The following is a 19,610-nucleotide window of genomic DNA, read 5'->3' on the forward strand; positions in this document are numbered from 1 at the left end:
ACTTACATTTTTTCCCCTGCAGTTCTACAAATGAGGATGGCAGTTGGCGCATCCTACTTTCAGTGCAGGTAGGAACTTACTCTAAAACTGGAAGAAAAAAAAAACCACATACACACACACACACAACCCTAGGGCTGGTGATAAACCGGAGACCGCTTAACTTCTGCGGCCCAGGTCTTCCTACCACGCGACTTGGAGAAGCATTATCTGTAAATGGTGTGCAGCTGACGCCACGGGAGCTGCTGCTAACGATCTCAGGGGTGCATCTTACACACGGGGTCATTCATCTCCCAGGCTCAGCGTCAAGTTGGAAGGGACGCTGAATCTGGAACCACCCACCCCGCTTTACCAACGGGGCAACTCAGGCTTCAAGAGGTCACGGGGCTGGGATGTGACTTCGCCCCATCGCTGACGTCAAAGGCCACACACCTAACACGCTACGCCCCGGCAGGCGGCTCCTGTCCTGCAAAACTCCGCAGCCTCCAGCCACCTCGGCGTCCCGTCCACAGGCCCGGGACACGGCGGGGGGCCCGGAGCCAGCACCCCGGAGGCGGTGTCCAGGCAGAAGGGGGCGGAGTGTCCGAGTCCCCAGTCCCGAGAAACAGGGAGCTCGGCGTCAGGCCCGCCCCACCGGTCACTGCGGGCCAGCCTTTCCCTCTCCGCAGCGCTTGCGGGTCTTGAAGAGGCGAGTCCGTCCCGGGCCACGGCCGGGCTCCTCCGGCAGTCTCGGCTTCTTGCAGTTAGGGTGCGACCGCAAGTCCGCTCTCCGGGCCTTCCGGGCAGCGGGCCGCGGACGGCTGGCAGCACCGACGTTCGCAGAGGGGACACGGGGAGGACCTGGCCGCCCCCGCTGGGCCCTGCCAGGGCGCATGCGCCGTACGAGATCGCGGAGAGGGCGCGGCCGGCCGCGACTGCGGCTGCGCAGAGGCGGTGCCAGGCGCTGCGCCTGCGCAGTGGTGGGGCGGGGCGGGAAGGAGGGAGGCGGCGGCGGCGGCAGCGGCTGCTGAAGAGGAGGAGGAGGAGGGGAGCGGAGGGAGGTGTTTCTGTCAGTTCCGGCTGTTTGTTCGGGAAGTGGATCCGCCGCTGCCGGAGCAGCCCGGAGGGAGCTGCGGATAGCGAGGCCAGCACCGACCCCGCCCGCCCGCGCGCGCCTCCCCCGCCCGCCATGGCCCGGGACTACGACCACCTCTTCAAGCTGCTCATTATTGGCGACAGCGGTGAGGGCCGCGGGGGCCGGAGGCGGCGTGGGCCCTGCCGGGCGCGGCCCGCGGGGGCCTCGGGGAGGGCAGGCGGGCGGGGAGGTGCCGGCCCGCGCGGGGCGGGCGGGGCGGCCGGCCGCTCCGGGGGCGCGCGGAGGGGCTCCGGGCCGCGCCGAGGTGAGGGCGGGCCGCCGGGCTGCGGAGCGGAGGGGCCGGGCGCGCGGGGGCTCGGGGCTCGGGGTTCGGGGCTCGGGGCTGGGCGCCCCGTCCACTCGCCGCGCCGGTCCCTGCCTCACGTGTGACCTTGGTCAAGTCGCGCGATCTCTGGAGTTGGAGGGACCCGGTTCGGGCCCCGGGACTACCAGCTTCCTCACTCTGACCTTGGGCAAGTTGTTTCGCCTTTCCGAGCCTCAGTTCCCTCATCTGAGAAGTGGGGACTTGCCTCGCTGGGTGGTGTATTGGATGAGATAAAGCTGGAAAAGTGCTTCGCACGCGACCTGGCGGAAAGTGAGCTGCAGGTAGATGTTAGCTGTTGGTGTGTTATCAGGAGCCTTTGGAAGCCTCGGTTTCTCTTCCGTAAAATGGGGTTATTCCCAGAACCCGCCTCATGGGATTCCCGTGAGGTTTACATGAGGTAAGACAGGTAAAGCACTTCGCGCAGGGCCTGACACATTCTTGCCGAGCTATTATCTCTGTATAGTTCCGTTTCCTCATCTGTAAAATGGAATAGTAATAGGATCTGCCTCACTGGGCTGAGTACTCAATGAGATGATGCACACACAGTTCAGAACAGAGCCTGGCACATAGTGTGTATCAGTGTGTATCAGCTGTTACCTACTGTCTGCTAGACGGGGGTCGGAGGTGGGTTGGCTAACACTGCAAAAGTGCTTTGACTGTTCATACACTCCTGGAGAGCCCCTAGCTCCCTTTCCAGTGCCCAGTGCAGGGCCTGGCACCCAGTAGGTGCCTAATGTGTACTTATTGAATGAATGAATGAATGAATATCAAGTGTCTTCAGAAAAGATAGGCTGGTTTCTGAGAAACGGTGGAAGGTGTTCGGAGTGTGGCAGGCAAGCAGGTTTATGGGGTGACCAAGAGGTCAGAGAGGCAGGCCCCAGGATGTTTATGGGAGCATAGCTGAGGTGCTGGGATTTTATGATGGGGAAGGAGGCTTGGGAACATGCCAGATTTATAGAGCAGACCTGAGTTGAGTGTTGGCAGTGGTGTCATGTGACTGGAGGCAGAGGGCAGGTTGGTGGTGGAGCCCATGGACTGTTAAGGAAAGAGGGGACCAAATCAAAGGGGTTGTCACACCCTGATGTGGGAGTGTTATGACAGTGTCATAGCTGGACTAGGAAAGTGGGTGGGTTGTGGTCTCACCGTGAAGCCGGATTGGGACGTGGCTGGTGGTGTGGAACAGGTGAAGGATGGCTGAGGTTTCTGCGGCTGCTGGTGGAAGGGAGAAAAGTTAAGAGCTCACTAGGGAAATGAAGAGTACCTGTGGCTGGGGGAGGAGTTAGAAAGGTGGAGCATGGATTTGTTGTGGTTTGAATGAAAGAAAACCAGAGAAGCTATGTAGCCTCGCTCTTGGAGATGGACTCCGGCATTTCATGGGGTCCTGAGGCTTATGCCTTTCAGGCTTTGATTTCAGCCCTCACCGTAGTTCAGTGGGGCCGGCACCAGGGTGATTTCTCTCTTTTTGGAGTTAAAGTCAGCCTACCATGGTCAGGGTCTGTATCCCTCTGCAAGATATCTGGGGCCTGTGTGTTGATGTACAAAAATGAAAAGCATAAGCTTAGCCAGAAGATGCACCTTATTGGCTTTTCTCCCTGGTGAAACCCAGGGGGATGGTTTCGGCCCCCTTTCTCACTATAAATATTGCATGGTGTATTGGTTTTTCACTCAGAAGTCAGGTGTGGGAGAAGACTCACTGGGTCAAGATTTATGTGATATGGTTACTGGTTCAGTCTGAGCATGTAGGACTACGTTGTGTAGAGAAGATGGATGCTTTGCAGTTTTATTTCTCCTGACAGTGAGCTGATACTCAAAGCCCACTGCTTATGGGGCTGGGAGATGGCAGCCATGGAAGTTCAAACTAAGCTTTGGCAACCGAGCAAGGAGACTAACATCACGCCCTCCCCTGAACCTGGCTCCTCATGTGATGCTTCCTTAAGGTTTTTCAAACAATTTCATAGACACTGTCTCTCTGGGTTTTTACCTGTTGCCTGTGTGGTTTGTCAAATAAGGAAACTAAGGCTCAGAGTAGCTGACTGACTTGCTCCAAATCACACAGCTCATCAGAGGCAAAGCCTCTGCACATGATGCTTTGTGAGCAGCTGGTGTGGGGCCTGGCAAACAGTAGGCCCTCAATGAATGTTAGTTTCTTTCTGTAAAAATTTAGAGCTCTCCTTCCCACTCTGACACACTGTACACGCTTCTGGAAGACATCCCCTCAGCGTTTGCAGCTCTTCTTTGTGCCTAAGGTTGTATACGTTCTCTTATGCTCTTCTGACATTGGCTCTGATTTGTAACAGCATTTCATCCTATCCATGGGGCCAGCCAAACTCATTCTTAGAACCTGGAGGCTGCAGTGGCTGTTGAAGATCTAGTTAAAGCCTTTGACTTCACAGATGAGTGAACTGAGACTCAGGGGAGTGACTTGTCTGAGGTTATACAGTGAATTAGTTTCTGAGCCAGGATTAAAACTGAGAACACTTTACTCAAAGGTCTAAGGGGCTTCAACAGTCTGGAACAGAAGCAAAGAGGAGTGAGGGAACTAGAACCCAAGGGAGGAGCACAGTCAAGGGTGGGGACTTTTTTGGAGGCTTTTTGAGGACCAAAGCATCTGTGTTGGGCAAGAGGCAGAAGGCAGGGGAGAGCAGGAGTTTGATGCAGGGAGAGCAGTGGTGACTGAGAGTGGTGGGTAAGGTTTTTGCAGAAAGAATTTATGTCTCCCCGCTACCAAGAGGCACCTAGGGCCGGGGCCTGTGCTTCCTGCAGGGTCGAGGGTGATGGGGCTGGACTGGTTGGGTGGCATGCTGGACATGGCCCTTGGGAAGCTGTTGACTTTGGCTGTGGTGAAGGCAGATTGGTACCTGTCACTTCCTCTCCTAGGTGGGTGCAGCATGTGTTCCCAAGGGGGCCTCTTCAGGGATAGTTAGGAAATGGTGTTTCTCAGGGTGGGTTTCTCTTCCTTTCAGAGGGAAGAGCAAGACCGGAGGTGGGTGTCGGCCTAAAGCAGCAGCTGACATGGTGACTGTGGTGGTTTTGAGCAGCTCTGCAGATGAGCTTGGGGTGAATGAAGGGCACCCAGCGTGGCCAGGCTGGGGGGCTGCTGCTGCTTCCCTGCTGCACGCAGAGAGCATCCCCCACCCCCAAACCTTAGACGTGTGCGCGTCGGATACAGTTTAACTTAAAAAAAGGATTCTGCAGCCCCCGAAAGTTTGAATACCACTGCTTGGGCTCCTCTTACTGCTGCAGCCGTAGCGTTAGGTAGCATGGCTGGCTGTGATTGGCATTGGTTTAATCATAAATTCACTAAACAGTGTTTTATCGGCACTTCCTAAGTGCTGGGCCCAGCTTCCAGCCCTGTGAACGTGCAGGCTGAGTGAAATGAGATCTCCTTCCTAGAGGAACTCATGGCCCAGTGGCCCAGACACAAGGTTTTCGCTGAGTAAGCGGACCAGGAGGCTCCAGGAGGAAGCAAGGAGCCAGCGGGGCCGATGGGGTGTTCGCGTTCGGCAGAGCGCCGTGAGGGACCAGCCCAGGACTGGGGCTCTCCTCGGGCTGGGCAGGAAGCCTCGCAGAGGCAGCAATGAGGAAGTGGCCCCAGCACGGCAGGCTGGGGCTGAGCGGCAGGGACCAGGGCTGCAGCACCTGTCTGCTCAGAGCTGCGTCCAGCCTGTCTTCGGGATGGCTGGACCCAGATTCATTCCATGAGACAAGTTCTGGGCATCACTGGGTGACTCACCCACCTGGAGAGGTCCCCAGAGGAGATCGTCAGAGAGGACGCCTGGGTCAGCTGGGGATGGGGTGGAGGCAGTGCCCTCTGAGGGTCTGGTGAATGCATGGGCTCCTCCCCGCAGCCAGGCACATATACTCAAAATTCACTCTTAGCTGGGTGTATAGAGGTGGGGTCTGAGACCCTGGGTTAAGATCTCCTCGGGTCTAGCTTTGATAGCACTGCTGCTAAAACTCTGACAGGCATGAGACATAGGAGGCACTTTGGGTCTTTGATTCCACTTCCTGAAGCAGACGCAAGAAGACTTCCCAGGCAGCACGTATTGCCAAGAGCCGTGGAGCTCCAGAGTGGGCAGCCCTGGCTTTAAATCCAGCTCCATGCCCCTGCCTAGGCCCCTAGACCAGCCATGTAGCTTCCTGGAGCCTAGGGTGCCTCATCTTAAGACATGCAGCTGGACTTGCAGAAACATCCAAGTGCTGCCACACGAAGTGCCCTGTGTGTGCTAGTGCTTCCTTCTGTGCTTGGTTGGCTCAGCCAGCCTTCGGGGTGGCGGGGGCAGGGACAGGAGGACACAGGGCACAAGACAGGTATACCTGGAGGCTAAAGCTGCTATGTGTTGAAGTAAAGGGAAGCCAGCCTTAGGAGGGCTCTGCCTGTTCTTGGAACAGGAGAGGCTGTGGTAAATGAAATGGTCTGAGCACCGTAAGCTGTCAGGCTGAGGGGTGTTGGGTGGACGTCCCCTCCCCGCCTATGCAGCTGCCGGTGGCATCACCCCAGGGGAAGGTGGCGGGCAGTTGGTTTCCATGTCTGGGCCTCACTTTCCTCACATGCAAAGCAGCCCTGATGGTCTCCAGGGTGCTTTGCAGCCCCTCGTCTCACCAAACGGAAGCTCCACATGTGATGTGCATTTTCTAGGGATCACGTTCTAGACACACCTTGGGGCCGGTATCAGTTGGGCAGCCTTCCCCTGCTTCGTTTCCATCATCGGGTCTCTTCCTCAGGGTTGCTGGGGCTGGCCCTCAGCACGGGCCTGGGCGTGGGCGTGGGTCCCTTTCTCATCTCTCCCCGGGGACTTTGGGGCAGCTCGTGTCTTACACTGAGATGGAGGAAAAGGTCAGAGATCGAAGGGGAGTGATGTTCCGGGTGTGAGGCTGGCTGGGGAGGGAGATGGGTGCTGCTGCACTTTGGGACCATCTCCCTGAAGAGGGGTTGGGGTTGCAGCGGGGACCCAGGCCTGCTCTCATCTCCTGCTTTCTCCCCTGCAGGTGTGGGCAAGAGCAGTCTACTGTTACGTTTTGCAGACAACACTTTCTCAGGTGAGTGTGCCCCTGGGGTGCTGCTGGCTGTTCTGGTTTTCAAACCCCTTTCCCTGGCGCCAGAACACCCTGGCCTCTGCCTAACGTCAGAAGCATCCTCATCCTGATTGCCAGACAGGGAGGGAGGAGGAAGGGGCATAGACGTCTCTGTGGTTGGTCTTCATCAGTCTTGTTCAAAAAAATCCTTCTGCAGGCCCATCCTTATTCTACTCAGGGTCTTTTTTTGTGTCCCAACATTTAAAAAAGAAAGAAAAAACTACAAGTTAGGACATGTCTATATAAAGTGTCAAACAGGAAGACTCAGTGCAGTGAAAAAGGAAAGCTGCTCCCGTCCCCCCGCCCCCCGCCTTGGGTGCCCTGGTAGCCTCTGCTCAGTGTGGTGTGTCTCTCACTCAGCTCCTCGTGTGGTGGGCTGGCCACTTGCCTTCCCCTCAGCATATCAAGGATCATCCTTGCACGTCTACACGCAGAGCTGTGGTTCTGAATGGCTGTGCAGCTTCCTGAGCTGAGCAGGGATGCGCATCGTTCATTAACAGTGTTCTTGATGTGTGCACGCTCTCTGGTTGCCTCTGTTTTAAGTGGTGCTGCATTTCTTGGCCCGCACTGTGTTTATTCTTTTCTTTTTTTAAATTAATTAATTACTTAATTAAATTGGCTGTGTTGGGTCTTTGTTGCTGCACACGGGCTTTCTCTAGTTGCGGCGAGCGGGGGCTACTCTTTCTTCTGGTGTGCAGGCTTCTCATTGAGGTGACCTCTCTTGTTGCAGAGCACGGTCTCCAGGTGCATGGGCTTCAGTAGTTGCGGCACATGGGCTCAATAGTTGTGGCTCACGGGCTCTAGAGCGCAGGCTCAATAGTTGTGGTGCACGGGTTTAGTTGCTCCGTGGCATGTGGTATCTTCCTGGGGCAGGAATCGAACCCGTGTCCCCTGCATTGGCAGGCAGATTCCTACCCACTGCGCCACCTAGGAAGTCCACTGTGTTTATGCTTATACAGAAGTGGAGTTATTAGGTCGGGGGGGTATGTGCTTTTAAAGTCTTCATGGGTATTGCCAATTTGCCTTTCATAGAAGCTGTGCTATGTTGAAGGGGTCAAAAGAGCCCCTTGTCAGTGCTGATCAGTGCTGGGTCTCTGTGTTCTTCATTTTTGCTCAGTGATAGGCAAAAAGTGCCACTTGTGTAATCGTGTGTTTCCCTGATCACTGAAGTGGGGCATGTTTTCATTGGTTGAGTACATCAGGCTCAGTGCAGAGGCTTTGGGTTGCCTTGGCCTCTGATTGAGGACTGACGCGTAACTGCCTGTAGGAATTCCCTTGATGCAACTGAGGGGTGAGCTTCACTTAGGAAGTGACGATGTGGTGGATGCCTCTCTCTTGAGGGAGAGGTAGGTTTCTTCCAACAGTGGCCCTGCACACCCCTGTGTGCCACTGGAACGGGCTGTCTTCTCTGTGTGACCGTGAGTGTGACTGAGTCTCAGCTCACCTTTAAAAGTGGGACTGACCACCGTCCCTCCCACGTAGGGTTCTTGCGAGGATTGTCTGGGACTGAGTGATCTCTGAGAACACCCCAGCGGTTTGTCGTTGCTGTTGTCTCCTGTTCACTGGTAACTAGTGGGCACGTCTCCTGCTGCTGGAAAGCATCCCTCGTCCTCCTTATGTCCCGCTGACTCCCCCTCCTGTCAACTCTCAACTCTTGGAGGATTCGCTTTTGCAACCTCTCTCCCCCTTTCCATTTCTACCACCAGTTCAGACTGCTGTTGGTTCTAGCCTGAAGCATTACAGCAGCTCCTGCCCATCCCATACCAGACTGCTGAATTCATCTTGCTAATACATGTCTCTGGCAGGGTCTCCTCTGTTTAAAAACCTCAGCGGTCCTCTCTTAAGTGAGCAGAGTTCATAGCAAGGTTTCTCCACTGTAGCACCACTAACGCTCTGGGCCCTGTAATTCTTTGTTGTGGGGGCTGTTCTGTGCATTGAAGGATGTTGAGCAGCATCCCTGGGCTCCACCCACTAGACGTCAGCAGCCTTCCCCCTCCCAGCTGTGACAACTGAAAATGTCTCCAGACATTGCCAAGTGTCCTCTGGGGCCTCAACCCATCCCCTGTTGAAAACCACTGGCCTTCATAATCTATCTTCAGCTTACCTTTCCAACTTCCTTCCTCGTGCTTTTTTTTTTTTATTTTTTATAAATTTATTTACTTTATTGGCTGTGTTGGGTCTTTTTTTTTTGTTTTTTATTTTTTTTGCTCTGTGCAGGCTTTCTTTTAGTTGTGGTGAGTGGTGGCTACGCTTCGTTGTGGTACGCAGGCTCTTCATTGCCGTGGCTTCTCTTGTTGCGGAGCATGGGCTCTAGGCGCGTGGGCTTCAGTAGTTGCAGCACATGGGCTCAGTAGATGTGGCTCACGGGCTCTAAAGTGCAGGCTCAATAGTTGTGGCGCACAGGCTTAGTTGCTCCGCGGCATGTGGGATCTTCCTGGAGCAGGGATCGAACCCGTGTCCCCTGCATTGGCAGGCGGATGCTTAACCACTGCGCCACCTAGGAAGCCCCCTCATGCTGTTTTAATTCTTTTGTGTTTTCACCAGCTCGCTCGCTCACTCGGCCGTCAGCTGTGTAGCGTGCCCACAGCACTAGGTGCTGGGCCGCTCTCCTTGCCTAATCCAGTTCCTGCAGAGAGCCAAGTGCCACCTTGTTCTCTGTGCTTTTGCCTCAGCGCTTCTCCTCTGGGTGGGATGTCTTTCTCTCACCTAATCTCAGCCTTTGAAATCATAACTATTCTTTCAAGCAAGGCCTAAATGTGACTTGTGCCCCAGAGCCTTTCTTGATCTCCACCCCACTTTGAACTTTAACCTTTCCTATCCACTCCACATGATATAGTCAGTTGTGTGTGTGCCTGTGTGTGTGTGTGTGTGTGTGTGTGTGTGTGTGTGTGTGTGTGTCTTGTGTGAGGCACCGGATCATGCTGTAAGCACCAAATGGAGTGAGAACATGGGTTTTTCCTAGCATTAGGGCCTTTGTGAGCCTGAACAGGACTGTTCTGTCGCCAAAAATTCTCTTCAACTCCATCTTTCACACAGATGCCCCCAGAGCTATTTACAATGCAGCTCATGCTCGGATGAAACCCTTCAGTGCCTCCCTGTCACACACACAAGAGAAAGTCCAAGCTCTTGAAAATGCCACAAAGGCCAAGATCTGCCCTTGCCCACCCCCTCCCTCCCTCCATGTGTTTGACCTCAGGTGACCCCCCCCCCCCTTTGCTGTATTTGCTGCTGTCTCATCTGCCTGGAGCAGTGTTTTCCAAATTACAGGTCCTGACTTGGTTTATTTTTTGTTTTTATTAGAGTATAGTTGATTTACAGTGTTGCATTAGTTTCTGCCCTAAAGCAAAGTGAATCAGTTATACATATCCATGTATCCTCTCTTTTTTGTATTCTTTTCCCATATAGGCCATTACAGAGTACTGAGTAGTTTCCCGTGCTGTACAGTAGGTCTTTATCAGTTATCTATTTTATCATCTATTTTATACATAGTGGTGTGTCTATGACTTGTTTATGTTTTAGGAAGTTAATTTTGCAGGTCATTTACAATGTTGGGAATAGGAAAGAGAAGCCCAGCGAGCATCACAGTCTCCCACCATTCCCCGGGCACAGCGGCCATGCCCGTGCCTGGCCACTCCCGCAGAGGAGCCTGCCCCCACCTCCCCGTCCAGGCCCCTGTTTGTTGCCTCTGCAGCACTCACTGCTCTGGAAAATGTCTTCATCACTTTGTTTCATTGTGTTCTGCCTGTTGCCCTCACCTCAGGGCTCAGACTTTGTCTTTTTTTGTTCAGGGCTGTGTCCTCCAGGCGCTTGGAGTGAGCGGGCGGGATGGTGGAGCCTGGGGTCACCCGCGCCGTTTAGGACGTGGCATGACCAGGGCAGCCTGCGGGCCTTGCTAACATCCGTGTGTGTGCAGGCAGTTACATCACCACGATCGGAGTGGATTTCAAGATTCGGACTGTGGAGATCAACGGGGAGAAAGTGAAGCTGCAGATCTGGGACACAGCTGGGCAGGAGCGCTTCCGCACCATCACCTCCACGTGAGTCGTGCCGGCCCCACTCTCACTCAGACCTCTCGCCACCAACATTTGGACAGAGTTGAGCCACTAGTGCCGGGTCACAATAGAAATGTCACTGGGGTGGCCCCTGAGACTCTCAGGAGGTGAGCTTCTTGCCAGCTGCAGTGGATGGTGTTGAGTGGAGCCCTTCCATTACCTGAAGATGTGAGGAGAGGGCACAGTGCGGCCCCGCCCACGGTGGGCCATGGCCAAGCACCTGGCTCCGGGGTGGGCAGGTTAGCGTGCATCAGTCAGCTGACCCTCTGGCCTTTGGTTCCTTTGTCTTTAAAACTGGGTAACAGTGGTGATGTTGGCTTCCCCAGGTGGTCAAACACGTAGGCAATGACAGTGACTCTTGTTAGGTGTCAGCTGTGACGGCTGGGGTCGGCCATGCAGGCTCCCATCACTACTGTGACTTCTTGGAGGGGGCTTCTCTCTGTTGGGAGGCCTGGAAGGAGCACTGGTAGGTAGGAGGCTGTTGAGTGGTCCCTCCTCTGCCTCCCCAAAGCTGTTTACTGGGAACCCAGCTCACCTTGAGGGTTGCCCTCCTTTGCTGCTGCAGCACTTTTGTGGTTCTTAGCTGTAAAGAGGAGGAAAACCTAGCTGGAGCTCTAGACAGCAGGGGTCCTATGGAGCAGCTGTTGGTTCTTGGGCTGTTAATGGAACAGGTTCCGGGAAAGAGCAGGGCTTTGAAGGCAGACAGTTTGGAATTTATATTTCTGCTCTGCTGTGTGACCTTGGGCAAGTTGCCTAAACTCTCTGTGCTTCAGTTTCCTAGAAGGCTTGTCTTTGGAATTTGCTTTAATGCCGGGTCCCACGTGCTTGGGCTTCACATGGATGATTCCATGGAGCTCCTTGCAATTGGTTCTCTCATTATCCCTGTTTTACAGATGAGGGAGCTCCCGGGAGGTCCTGCTCCCTGTGAGGGGCAGTGCCTGGGCTCTGCACTGGGGTGTGTGCAGAGTAGGAGCCAGTGCCTGGCCTGGAGTGGTTACTTCTTGTTGGCCTCTCCTTTGCTTCCCCCAGCAGAGCCTGGTTGAGTGGGACTCTTGGGAAGGCACAAGGAAGTTCCCTCTCCTCCCTGCAGGGTGAAAGTGGGGCAGACCCCAGGCTGGGTGCCCATCCAGAGGCTGCTCAGAGTCTGAGGGGTAGGAAGTGTGAGGGGTGAAGAACCCCCACAGTGGTGGCTGGGAGCGTGGGGGCATCCAGAGGTGCCGGCTGGTCGGGGAGGGGGGCGGTGATAGACAGGTGGGTGGGTGGCCCTGGTTAAAGGGGTTCAAGGGGCCAGAGCCCGAGCAGCCCTGTGATGAGCACACATGTGGTGGTCTGTGGCTCCCTGAGACCCCAGGGCAGGTCTCTGCAGCTACTTCCTGATGAGCTGCCTGAGCCCCCTTGTCTCAGCTGCTGCTGGCGAGGCCTCAGTTAAGGAGGACAGCTGGGGTCAGGGGCTCCTCGGGTAGGATGGACGTCATGACCGTTGGGCAGCCGAAGCATCTAGGTCTGAATAAGACCAAGACCTCTCGTCAGGGTTGGGAGGAATGGGCACTGACCCCAGGTGTCCTTACTTAGGGCCAAGACTGTTGCCAGGGACTTTACCTATTTCAGTCCTGATAAAGAGTCCTGTGATTATCTCCGGACAAGAAAACTGAGGCCCAGAGAGGGTGAAGTAACCTAGCTTGGTTGGTTAGTTAGGAGTTGAGTTGAGGTCCAGCTGATGCCAAAGCTCTTGCCTTTAACTGGTCCACAGCCCTGCTCTCTGCTGGCCTCCCACGCCCAGGGGACTGGGGCTGAGCAGACTGCAGATGCTCTAGTGCCCCCTGTGGGTTAAAACCAGCCAGGGAATTCAGGGTATCAGAGAATACTGGGCCTGTGGCCACAAGAAATGCTCCAGGCAGGGCAGTGAGCTGGGGAAGCCTGAGCCCTTTCAGCAGAGAAGCACAGCCCTGCCCGGCCATCCTGAGGTCAACTCCTTCCAGGGCGGCGGGAAGAGGGTGAACTGCCTCCCTCATCCTCTCGGGTGCCTGAGGGCAACCTGGGTTTCCTTGGGAAGGGGGTGCGCCCTGGCCATGCTGCCTGGGGGCTGAGGGCAGGAGTCTAGGAAGAGTTCTGGAGTTTGTTCTCTTTTAAGGATGGGGGCAATCTGGGTGCAATAGTTTGACCTTTTCTGATTCAGGGCATTAAAAGAGAAACGAAAACTGCATCCTGTTAGCTTGCTGAGAATGCCCTTTTGTTCCCCCTCCCCGTTTCTTGCCGTGTGGTGGCTGGGGTTCGATGACCCTGAGCTATGAGGCTGGGGGGGGGTGCAGGTTGGGGAGAAGCGCAGGGTCGGGTGCTGACGGAAGAGGGCGAGGCAGAGGCAGGGGAGCCCCCTCCATACCTGGCTCTGGGGTCAGGCCTGGGCCGTGACTTGCAGCAGTTCATTCCACTCAGCCTCGCGTCCTCACTGGTGATGTGGTGACCCTCCTGTCTTGTATCAGGTATGGCAAAGATCAGGCCTGGGTGTGAAATGCTGGCGCTGTGCAGGTATAGAGCCAAGTTGTGGTGAGTGGACATGGTGACTGATGGTGGAGGAGGTGGGAAGCCTGGTGCCCTCCTCGCCAGAGCTCTGGACTGGTTCTCTCTCTCGGATAAAGACCCCCCGCCTGGGTCCCATAGACGGAGGAGGTTCCCAGGGAGTAATGGGGGCTTGTACTGGGGCCGCAGCCATAGGCATTTCTTGGCATCGTCACTTGTCTTCAGCAAAGGAGGGTCTGGAAATGTAGTCCCATTGCTTGCATGTCCTTTGCTGGCGGAGGACAGTCGTCTGTTCCCCCTGGGTCCTGGCATGCTCTGCTGCACCTACTCAGGTAGGTGTCCACCAGGTAGACCCAGGTGATGACCTGGCACTCTGGGGGGCATGGGCAGGGCACTGTGTCCCCAGGAAGGCAGAGCCAGGGGCAGATGAAGCTCCTAGGGGACGTCAGCGGGTGTCTGAGGGTGGACAGCTGGGGTCACGAGAAAGGTTGGGCTCTTCTGACCGACTTGGTGGCCAGCCCGGGGAAGCTGCTGTCTCTGCTACGTGCCATGCTATCCCTTGGTTTTCTTGCATCTGCATCAGGGGCCCAGGTTGTCACTGAAGGAATGTTAACAGTGGTGATAAAGAGCTGGCCCTCGTGAAAACATGTATTATCTCCTTAGTTCTCACAACCAGCCTGAGAGTTAAGTCCTGGTGCCCCCATTTCACAGTTGAGGAAACTGAGGCGCCATGAGGTGCATGCAGCAGCCTTCCCAGGGCCCCACAGCCTTTCAGAGATGGAGCTTGGTTGACCTTTGTCCTGTGATCAGGCCTCGACTGTGAGGAGTCGGCCAGAGTGCTGACAGGCAGGCAGGTGAGGACACAGCTGCACCTGCCAGCCTGGCCGGCTCCATCGTTGCGCAGCCTCTGGTGCCCCAGAACCACCACCCGGGATGGGCTGCTCTCCCATGAGCTTGGGGCCCTGATGAGCCGCAGGAGGGTGGAAGTGCTTTGGGCTGCGTCAGGGGAAGCCACCTGTCTGCCCATGAGCGCAGCCTCTTGCGGGCAGTGGTTCTTACCCTCACTGTTCTCAGAAGCCCCTGGTGAGTGAGAATCTCTGCAGCGCTGGGTGATGCGACATGTCAGGGCAGGGGTTGTTGCCTGGCTGCCGGGTCAGTGAAGGCTCTCTGAAGAAGTGTGAGGCCCTGTCCTCCTCTTCCTTCCAGGGTTGATATCTTCTCTCCATCCTCCTGAACCATGCGAGTGAAGGGGGATGTGATGTCTGGAGAGAAATGTTCGCATCCTCCTGCCTTGCAGACCGTCCAGCTGACCTCAGGCCCTGGGGTCTGTGCTTCTGGATGTACCCAGGTGCCCAGGCTATTATTTCCATGCCCTCCCTGTCCCCTGCCTGGATGAGCCTGGAGTGGCACGAGGGGAGGTGCCCACCTGCCCCCAGGGAGTGAGGACAGACCTTGGCAGCCTTCACAAGTGGTGCGTGTTCTTGGAACGGTATTTTACTAACACAGACTTGAGGACAGAAAAAAGTTTTCAATGTGAAAAAGAGGACAGTGGTGGGCTTCCTAGGTGATGCAGTGGTTGAGAATCCACCTGCCAATGCAGGGGACACGGGTTCGATCCCTGCTCCAGGAAGATCCCACATGCCACAACTATTGAGCCTGCGCTTTAGAGCCCATGAGCCACAACTATTGAGCCCATGTGCTGCAACTACTGAAACCCACGCGCCTAGAGCCCGTGCTCCGCAACGAGAGAAGCCACGGCAATGAGGAGCCCGCGCACCACAACGAAGAGTAGCCCCCACTCACCACAACTAGAGAAAGCCCGCGCACAGCAAAAAAAGACCCAACACAGCCACTAAAATAAATAAATAAATAAATAAATTTATTTAAAAAAAAGAGGACAGTGGTAATATGATGTCAAATGCAAACATTGCCTGAATTTTAAAAATAAAACAACTTCAAAGAAGTTTCAAGCTGTCGGCAGCCTCTGAACAACTTGGTTGGTCACTGCAGGGCTGAGCTCCCTACTTACTGTGCCTGGGGAGCACATAAGCAGCCGTGCTGCTGGCGTCCTTCCTGCTGGCTGGGTCCCGGATGTCCAGCTGAGGCCAGAGGGAGAGTGGACAGCAGGAGTGTTGGGGGAAAGCACTTACCCCCTTGCCGTTTCCCAGCCGCTGTCCGGATGTAGGCAGGCGGGTCCTGAGGAGGGGCTACGCTTGTTTAGGCTGAAGCTCTGACACAGACCCTGCTCCTACAGGTATTATCGGGGGACCCACGGGGTCATCGTGGTCTATGACGTCACCAGTGCTGAATCCTTTGTCAACGTCAAGCGGTGGCTTCATGAAATCAACCAGAACTGTGATGACGTGTGCCGGATACTAGGTGAGGCGGACCCAGCAGGGCAGATGGTAGGATGGAGGGTGGCAGGGTGTTCCTGCGGGGCCGGGCTGACTCTGCTTTGCCTTGAAGTGGGGAATAAGAATGACGACCCTGAGCGGAAGGTGGTGGAGACAGAAGACGCCTACAAATTTGCCGGGCAGATGGGGATCCAGTTGTTTGAGACCAGCGCCAAGGAGAACGTCAACGTGGAAGAGGTGAGGCCTGTGCTGGAGGGGCTGGGGGTGTGAGTGCAACCCAGCTCCACCCCAGCACCACGTCCTGCCTGCCCCACCTGCCCTGGGCATCCAGGTGGCCAAGAGAAAACATCAGAGTAACAGCCATTGATTGGGTACGTACTGTGTGCACCAGGTTCTGTGCTAGACCCTCTACAGGTGCCACCTCATATCTCCGTCGTCCTCTGAGGTAATTTAGTCCCATGTTTCAAATGGGAATCAGGTGCCAGCTTGTGAGAGGCCGAGTCAAACTATGACATGCCCCACACCACAGCCATGCATGGTGTCCCCTCAGTCTTCTGTCTCCCCACCCCTGCCCTGCCCCACCCACTCTTACCTCTTCCTGCTCTCTGGATTTCCCTGGGGCCTTGGCCTCCTGCAGAGACCAGCTTGCTTTCCTGTGGCCTCCAGAGCTTGGGTGGGTGTCTGGGCGAGCCCCCCACAGCTCCCAGGGATGCACATGCCCCCAGAGTGGCTGAGTCTCTAGCCTGGGGCAGCCTCCCGTCACTTAATGCTGGGGCTGCTAGAAAGTGCTCGTGAACCTTTGGGAGAAAAGCTGGACTTTTTGCCACAAGCCCAGGCTGGCTGCGCTTGTGGGTTCAGGAGTGTGGAGCCCAGAGGCCCAAGGGAGCTGGATCCGCACTGCATCCTGGACACAGGCCACCTGATGGTGGGGACCCTGGGTGCCTGCATCAGGCTAAGGTCACAGTGTGGGCTTTTCCACTTAGGGCTGTGGTGGGGCCCTGAGCCCTCTCTAGGCTCCACTGTTCCTGTGTAGATTGGGGTGGGGTGAGAGCCCCTGCCTCCTGGGTTGTGGGTGGGAACGAGTGAAGTAAATTATGTCATGTACGCGCTACCTCTCCTTGGGGTGGTCCGGGGAAGGTTCTAGGCAGGACGTGCAGTGAGGTAGTGTGGCGTGGGCAGGCTCTGGTTGCTTGTAGTCTGTCACCAGCACAGGGGCACCTTTATCTGTGTTGTCCAAAGAGTTCAGCTGAAGGAAAGGAGTTCTTTTTCTTTTAAGAGAAAGACCGGACTTCTCTTGTGGTGCAGTGGTTAAGAGAAAGACTGGAAAATCCCTGAGAGGTTGACTTCCCCAAGACATAGCTCAGAGGTCTTTGATGTTGTTTCTTTTTGATGTTTATAATTCACCACCTCCTTCTAGATAGGGCTTGAAGACATACATACAAAAAACACTCACCAGTAGAACTAGACCGCGGGGCCCGGGGAGGTGGCCGAGCTGACCCGCAGAGGTAGTGGAGCTGTGATGGGGCCTCCACGCTGGTCTGAGGCCCACCCTGCCTCCTTCACCCTCACAGATGTTCAACTGCATCACAGAGCTGGTCCTCCGCGCAAAGAAAGACAACTTAGCGAAACAGCAGCAGCAACAACAGAACGATGTGGTGAAGCTCACGAAGAACAGTAAACGAAAGAAACGCTGCTGCTAATGCCCCCAGCCCACTGCAGAGACTGCGCTGCGGCCACTCCCCCGGCCCCAGGCCAGGGGGCTCCTCTCCTCGGGGGACAGTCTCAGTTTCATGCCGTTATTTAAAGAATTCTCTCCGTTTTTGTACCGGGAGGCGCCGTCGGCACTTCCTTCCCTCCCCCCTCGAGTGCCAAGAAGGTGTTGGACAACTGCCCTTCCCTTCTGGCGCCCTGCCCCCCCGGCCAGGGCGCCTGGGCCCGGCGAGGACGCTGCCAGCCGAGCGGACTGATTAACCGGAGTTTGTACATAATGTATATTGCTTTAACCAGCGCATCACCCTTGTCCTGCTCTGGCTTTTGCCTCCTTAATGCCAGCCTGCTGCGACACCCCTCCCCACCCTACCCCAGTGTACTGCCAGCAGCTTCCTGAGGGGACAGAATTACGTTCTAGACATACCTTTTGCCACCCTGGACTGATGAAGTGGGCTCCACGTGACTCGTCCTCTCTTGCAGGCTGTTGGTGTCTGTCCCTGGCACATAGGGGCTCACCCTTGTCTGGGGCCTGTGCTGGCCCAGCTCCCTTCCCTCCCCATCCCATCACCATTCTGGCAGCTGGGGAAACCTGGCCTTGAAGTGGGCCTGGGGGTTCCCATCAGAGGCCTGGCCATTCATTTCCACAGAAGGAGTCCCTCCTGCCCTCTGGCCAACAGATTTCGTGTCCTGCCTTCCAGACACCTCTGAGCTACAGACCCAGGGGAGCCGTGGCTTCTCATTTATATACCAACCTGTTTTGGTTCCAACAGAAAGGTAGGGGTGTGTTTGTGCAGTGATGGGCTTGCAGGGGGACTAAGGAGCGTTATTTTAACAGATAAAAAAATGAAGCCAAATCAAATGAATTAAGTTCCTCATACTTTTTTTTCTCTTCCTGAGGTTTGGTTGGCATAGCAGCAAAAGTTGTGGCCTCCTCACTTTGGGTCCAGTGTTTTTAGAAAGTGAATGGCTTCCTGTCGTTGTGGAGCTGGGCTCTTGGCCGAGCAGCTCTGCCTTTCTGGCCGTATGTTGGTGGGAAAGGAGGGGCCTCCCACCCTGATCTCTGTCAGCCCAGGGCCTCCCACTGAGTCCTGGGTCTCCAGTGCAGCACCAGGCACCTTCGAGTGTGGGGAGTGGGTACCAGGGCCTGCTGGGCTGTGGGGACAGTGCCTCTGATCTGGACGCAGGCGGCCTTGGATCCCTGACAGGACTGTTTCAGTACAAAGGTAGCATGAGGATTTCTTAGTGGGTGGGAAGGAATGGCTGCTGGGGCTGGGAGCCAGCTTTGACCCACCCTGGTGCCCTGGAGGATAAGCCAGGGTCATCTGCACTTGATTACTGTCACCCCTACTCCCTCGAGACACTTCATTCACCTTTCCCCTAAAAGGATCCTGTCACCTGGGAATCATTTATTTCAACACCATGATGTGTTTTACTAGATTTCCCTTTCTAGGCGATTTCCAGGCCAATCCCTGATTGGACAATCACATCACAGATCTCACTGCAGATTTTCCATGTCACCGTTGATGGATTTTTAATCAATAAAAACTGGGGGTTTCTTCTGACCTGTCTCTCCACTTCCCCAAACTGCCAAAAGCCCGTGGTTCTGTGTGACAGGCCTTCACTTTGGAGCCGCAGGATGAGGTGGGGGAGCTCTGGGCCTGGGAAGGCAGTGCTGTGGGGGTGACAGCAGGCAGCCCTGTCTGGTTGGGGTGCTGGGAGCCACAGCGTGGTCTCTTGTCCTCAAACCATCCTGGCAACCACAGGTCCTGTGGAGGGTGTGGAGAACTCGGGGCTCCTGGGTGGGCCGCAGCTGGGTGACACTGGTGTGGCAGTGCTCGCAAATCCAAACAATAAGATGAGGGGGTCCTGGAAGTTTCCTGTCCAGGCTAGAAGCCACCATGGCTTCTGGCAACTGGACATCCAGACCCAGGTGGTGGGGTGATTTGGTGATGACAGCATGCCTGTCCCGCTGAGTGTCACAGGCGCGAATGGGGGTGGGGGAACGCAGGGCTGGACCGGCGTCCTGGTGGACCTGATGAGAAATTCCTGTTGAGCAACAACACTTTTAAATGGTTTGCTAGGATTATTTCTGTATTGAAAGTTTCTAATTACGCTTTTTAAAAAAATACTAAAAATAAAGGTTCAAGCTGCCAAATTTTCTTCCAGGGTCTGTCTCCTCTCCTCCAGCTGTGCTCTGGGTGGGCCTGGCTGCTTCCCACCCATTGTGTCCAGCTCTTGTTTGTTCTGGTCTGAGTCCTGCACAGGTGCCTGTCAAGGCCCACGGATGCTTTCAGAAGCCAAGTTCGTTTTCTCCACGAAAGGTGGGTCCAGATTGAGCTTCCCCTCTGGCTGGGAGGTGCCTTATCACACGTGATAAGATGCCACAGGAAGCGCCATGTTTATTCTCCGTGTGCCCGGAAGGATGCAGCGGAAGCTTTGCCTACAGTGATTTCTTTCTGCCTCAA

The 19,610-nt window shown here is 55.5% G+C and overlaps 1 protein-coding gene across 2 annotated transcripts; it reads left to right on the top strand.

The window, feature by feature from the left end:
- Positions 1-453: 453 nt before the first annotated feature.
- On the top strand, positions 454-19,303 carry RAB35 (RAB35, member RAS oncogene family). 2 transcript variants are annotated; one of them, XM_057744940.1, is made up of 6 exons: positions 472-1,217; positions 6,426-6,476; positions 10,426-10,549; positions 15,336-15,460; positions 15,548-15,672; positions 17,007-19,303. In XM_057744940.1, exons 1-6 carry the CDS (start codon positions 1,166-1,168, stop codon positions 17,133-17,135), a joined length of 606 nt encoding a protein of 201 aa, XP_057600923.1. In that variant the 5' UTR covers positions 472-1,165; the 3' UTR covers positions 17,136-19,303. The 2 variants fall into 2 exon arrangements, with proteins under 2 accessions (XP_057600924.1, XP_057600923.1); XM_057744941.1 differs by lacking the exon at positions 15,548-15,672 and having other exon boundaries at positions 454-1,217; positions 17,007-17,113.
- The last annotated feature ends 307 nt before the right edge of the window (positions 19,304-19,610 follow it).

Source organism: Hippopotamus amphibius, chromosome 8 (genome assembly GCF_030028045.1).
Source record: "Hippopotamus amphibius kiboko isolate mHipAmp2 chromosome 8, mHipAmp2.hap2, whole genome shotgun sequence".
Taxonomy (NCBI): Eukaryota; Metazoa; Chordata; class Mammalia; order Artiodactyla; family Hippopotamidae; genus Hippopotamus; species Hippopotamus amphibius.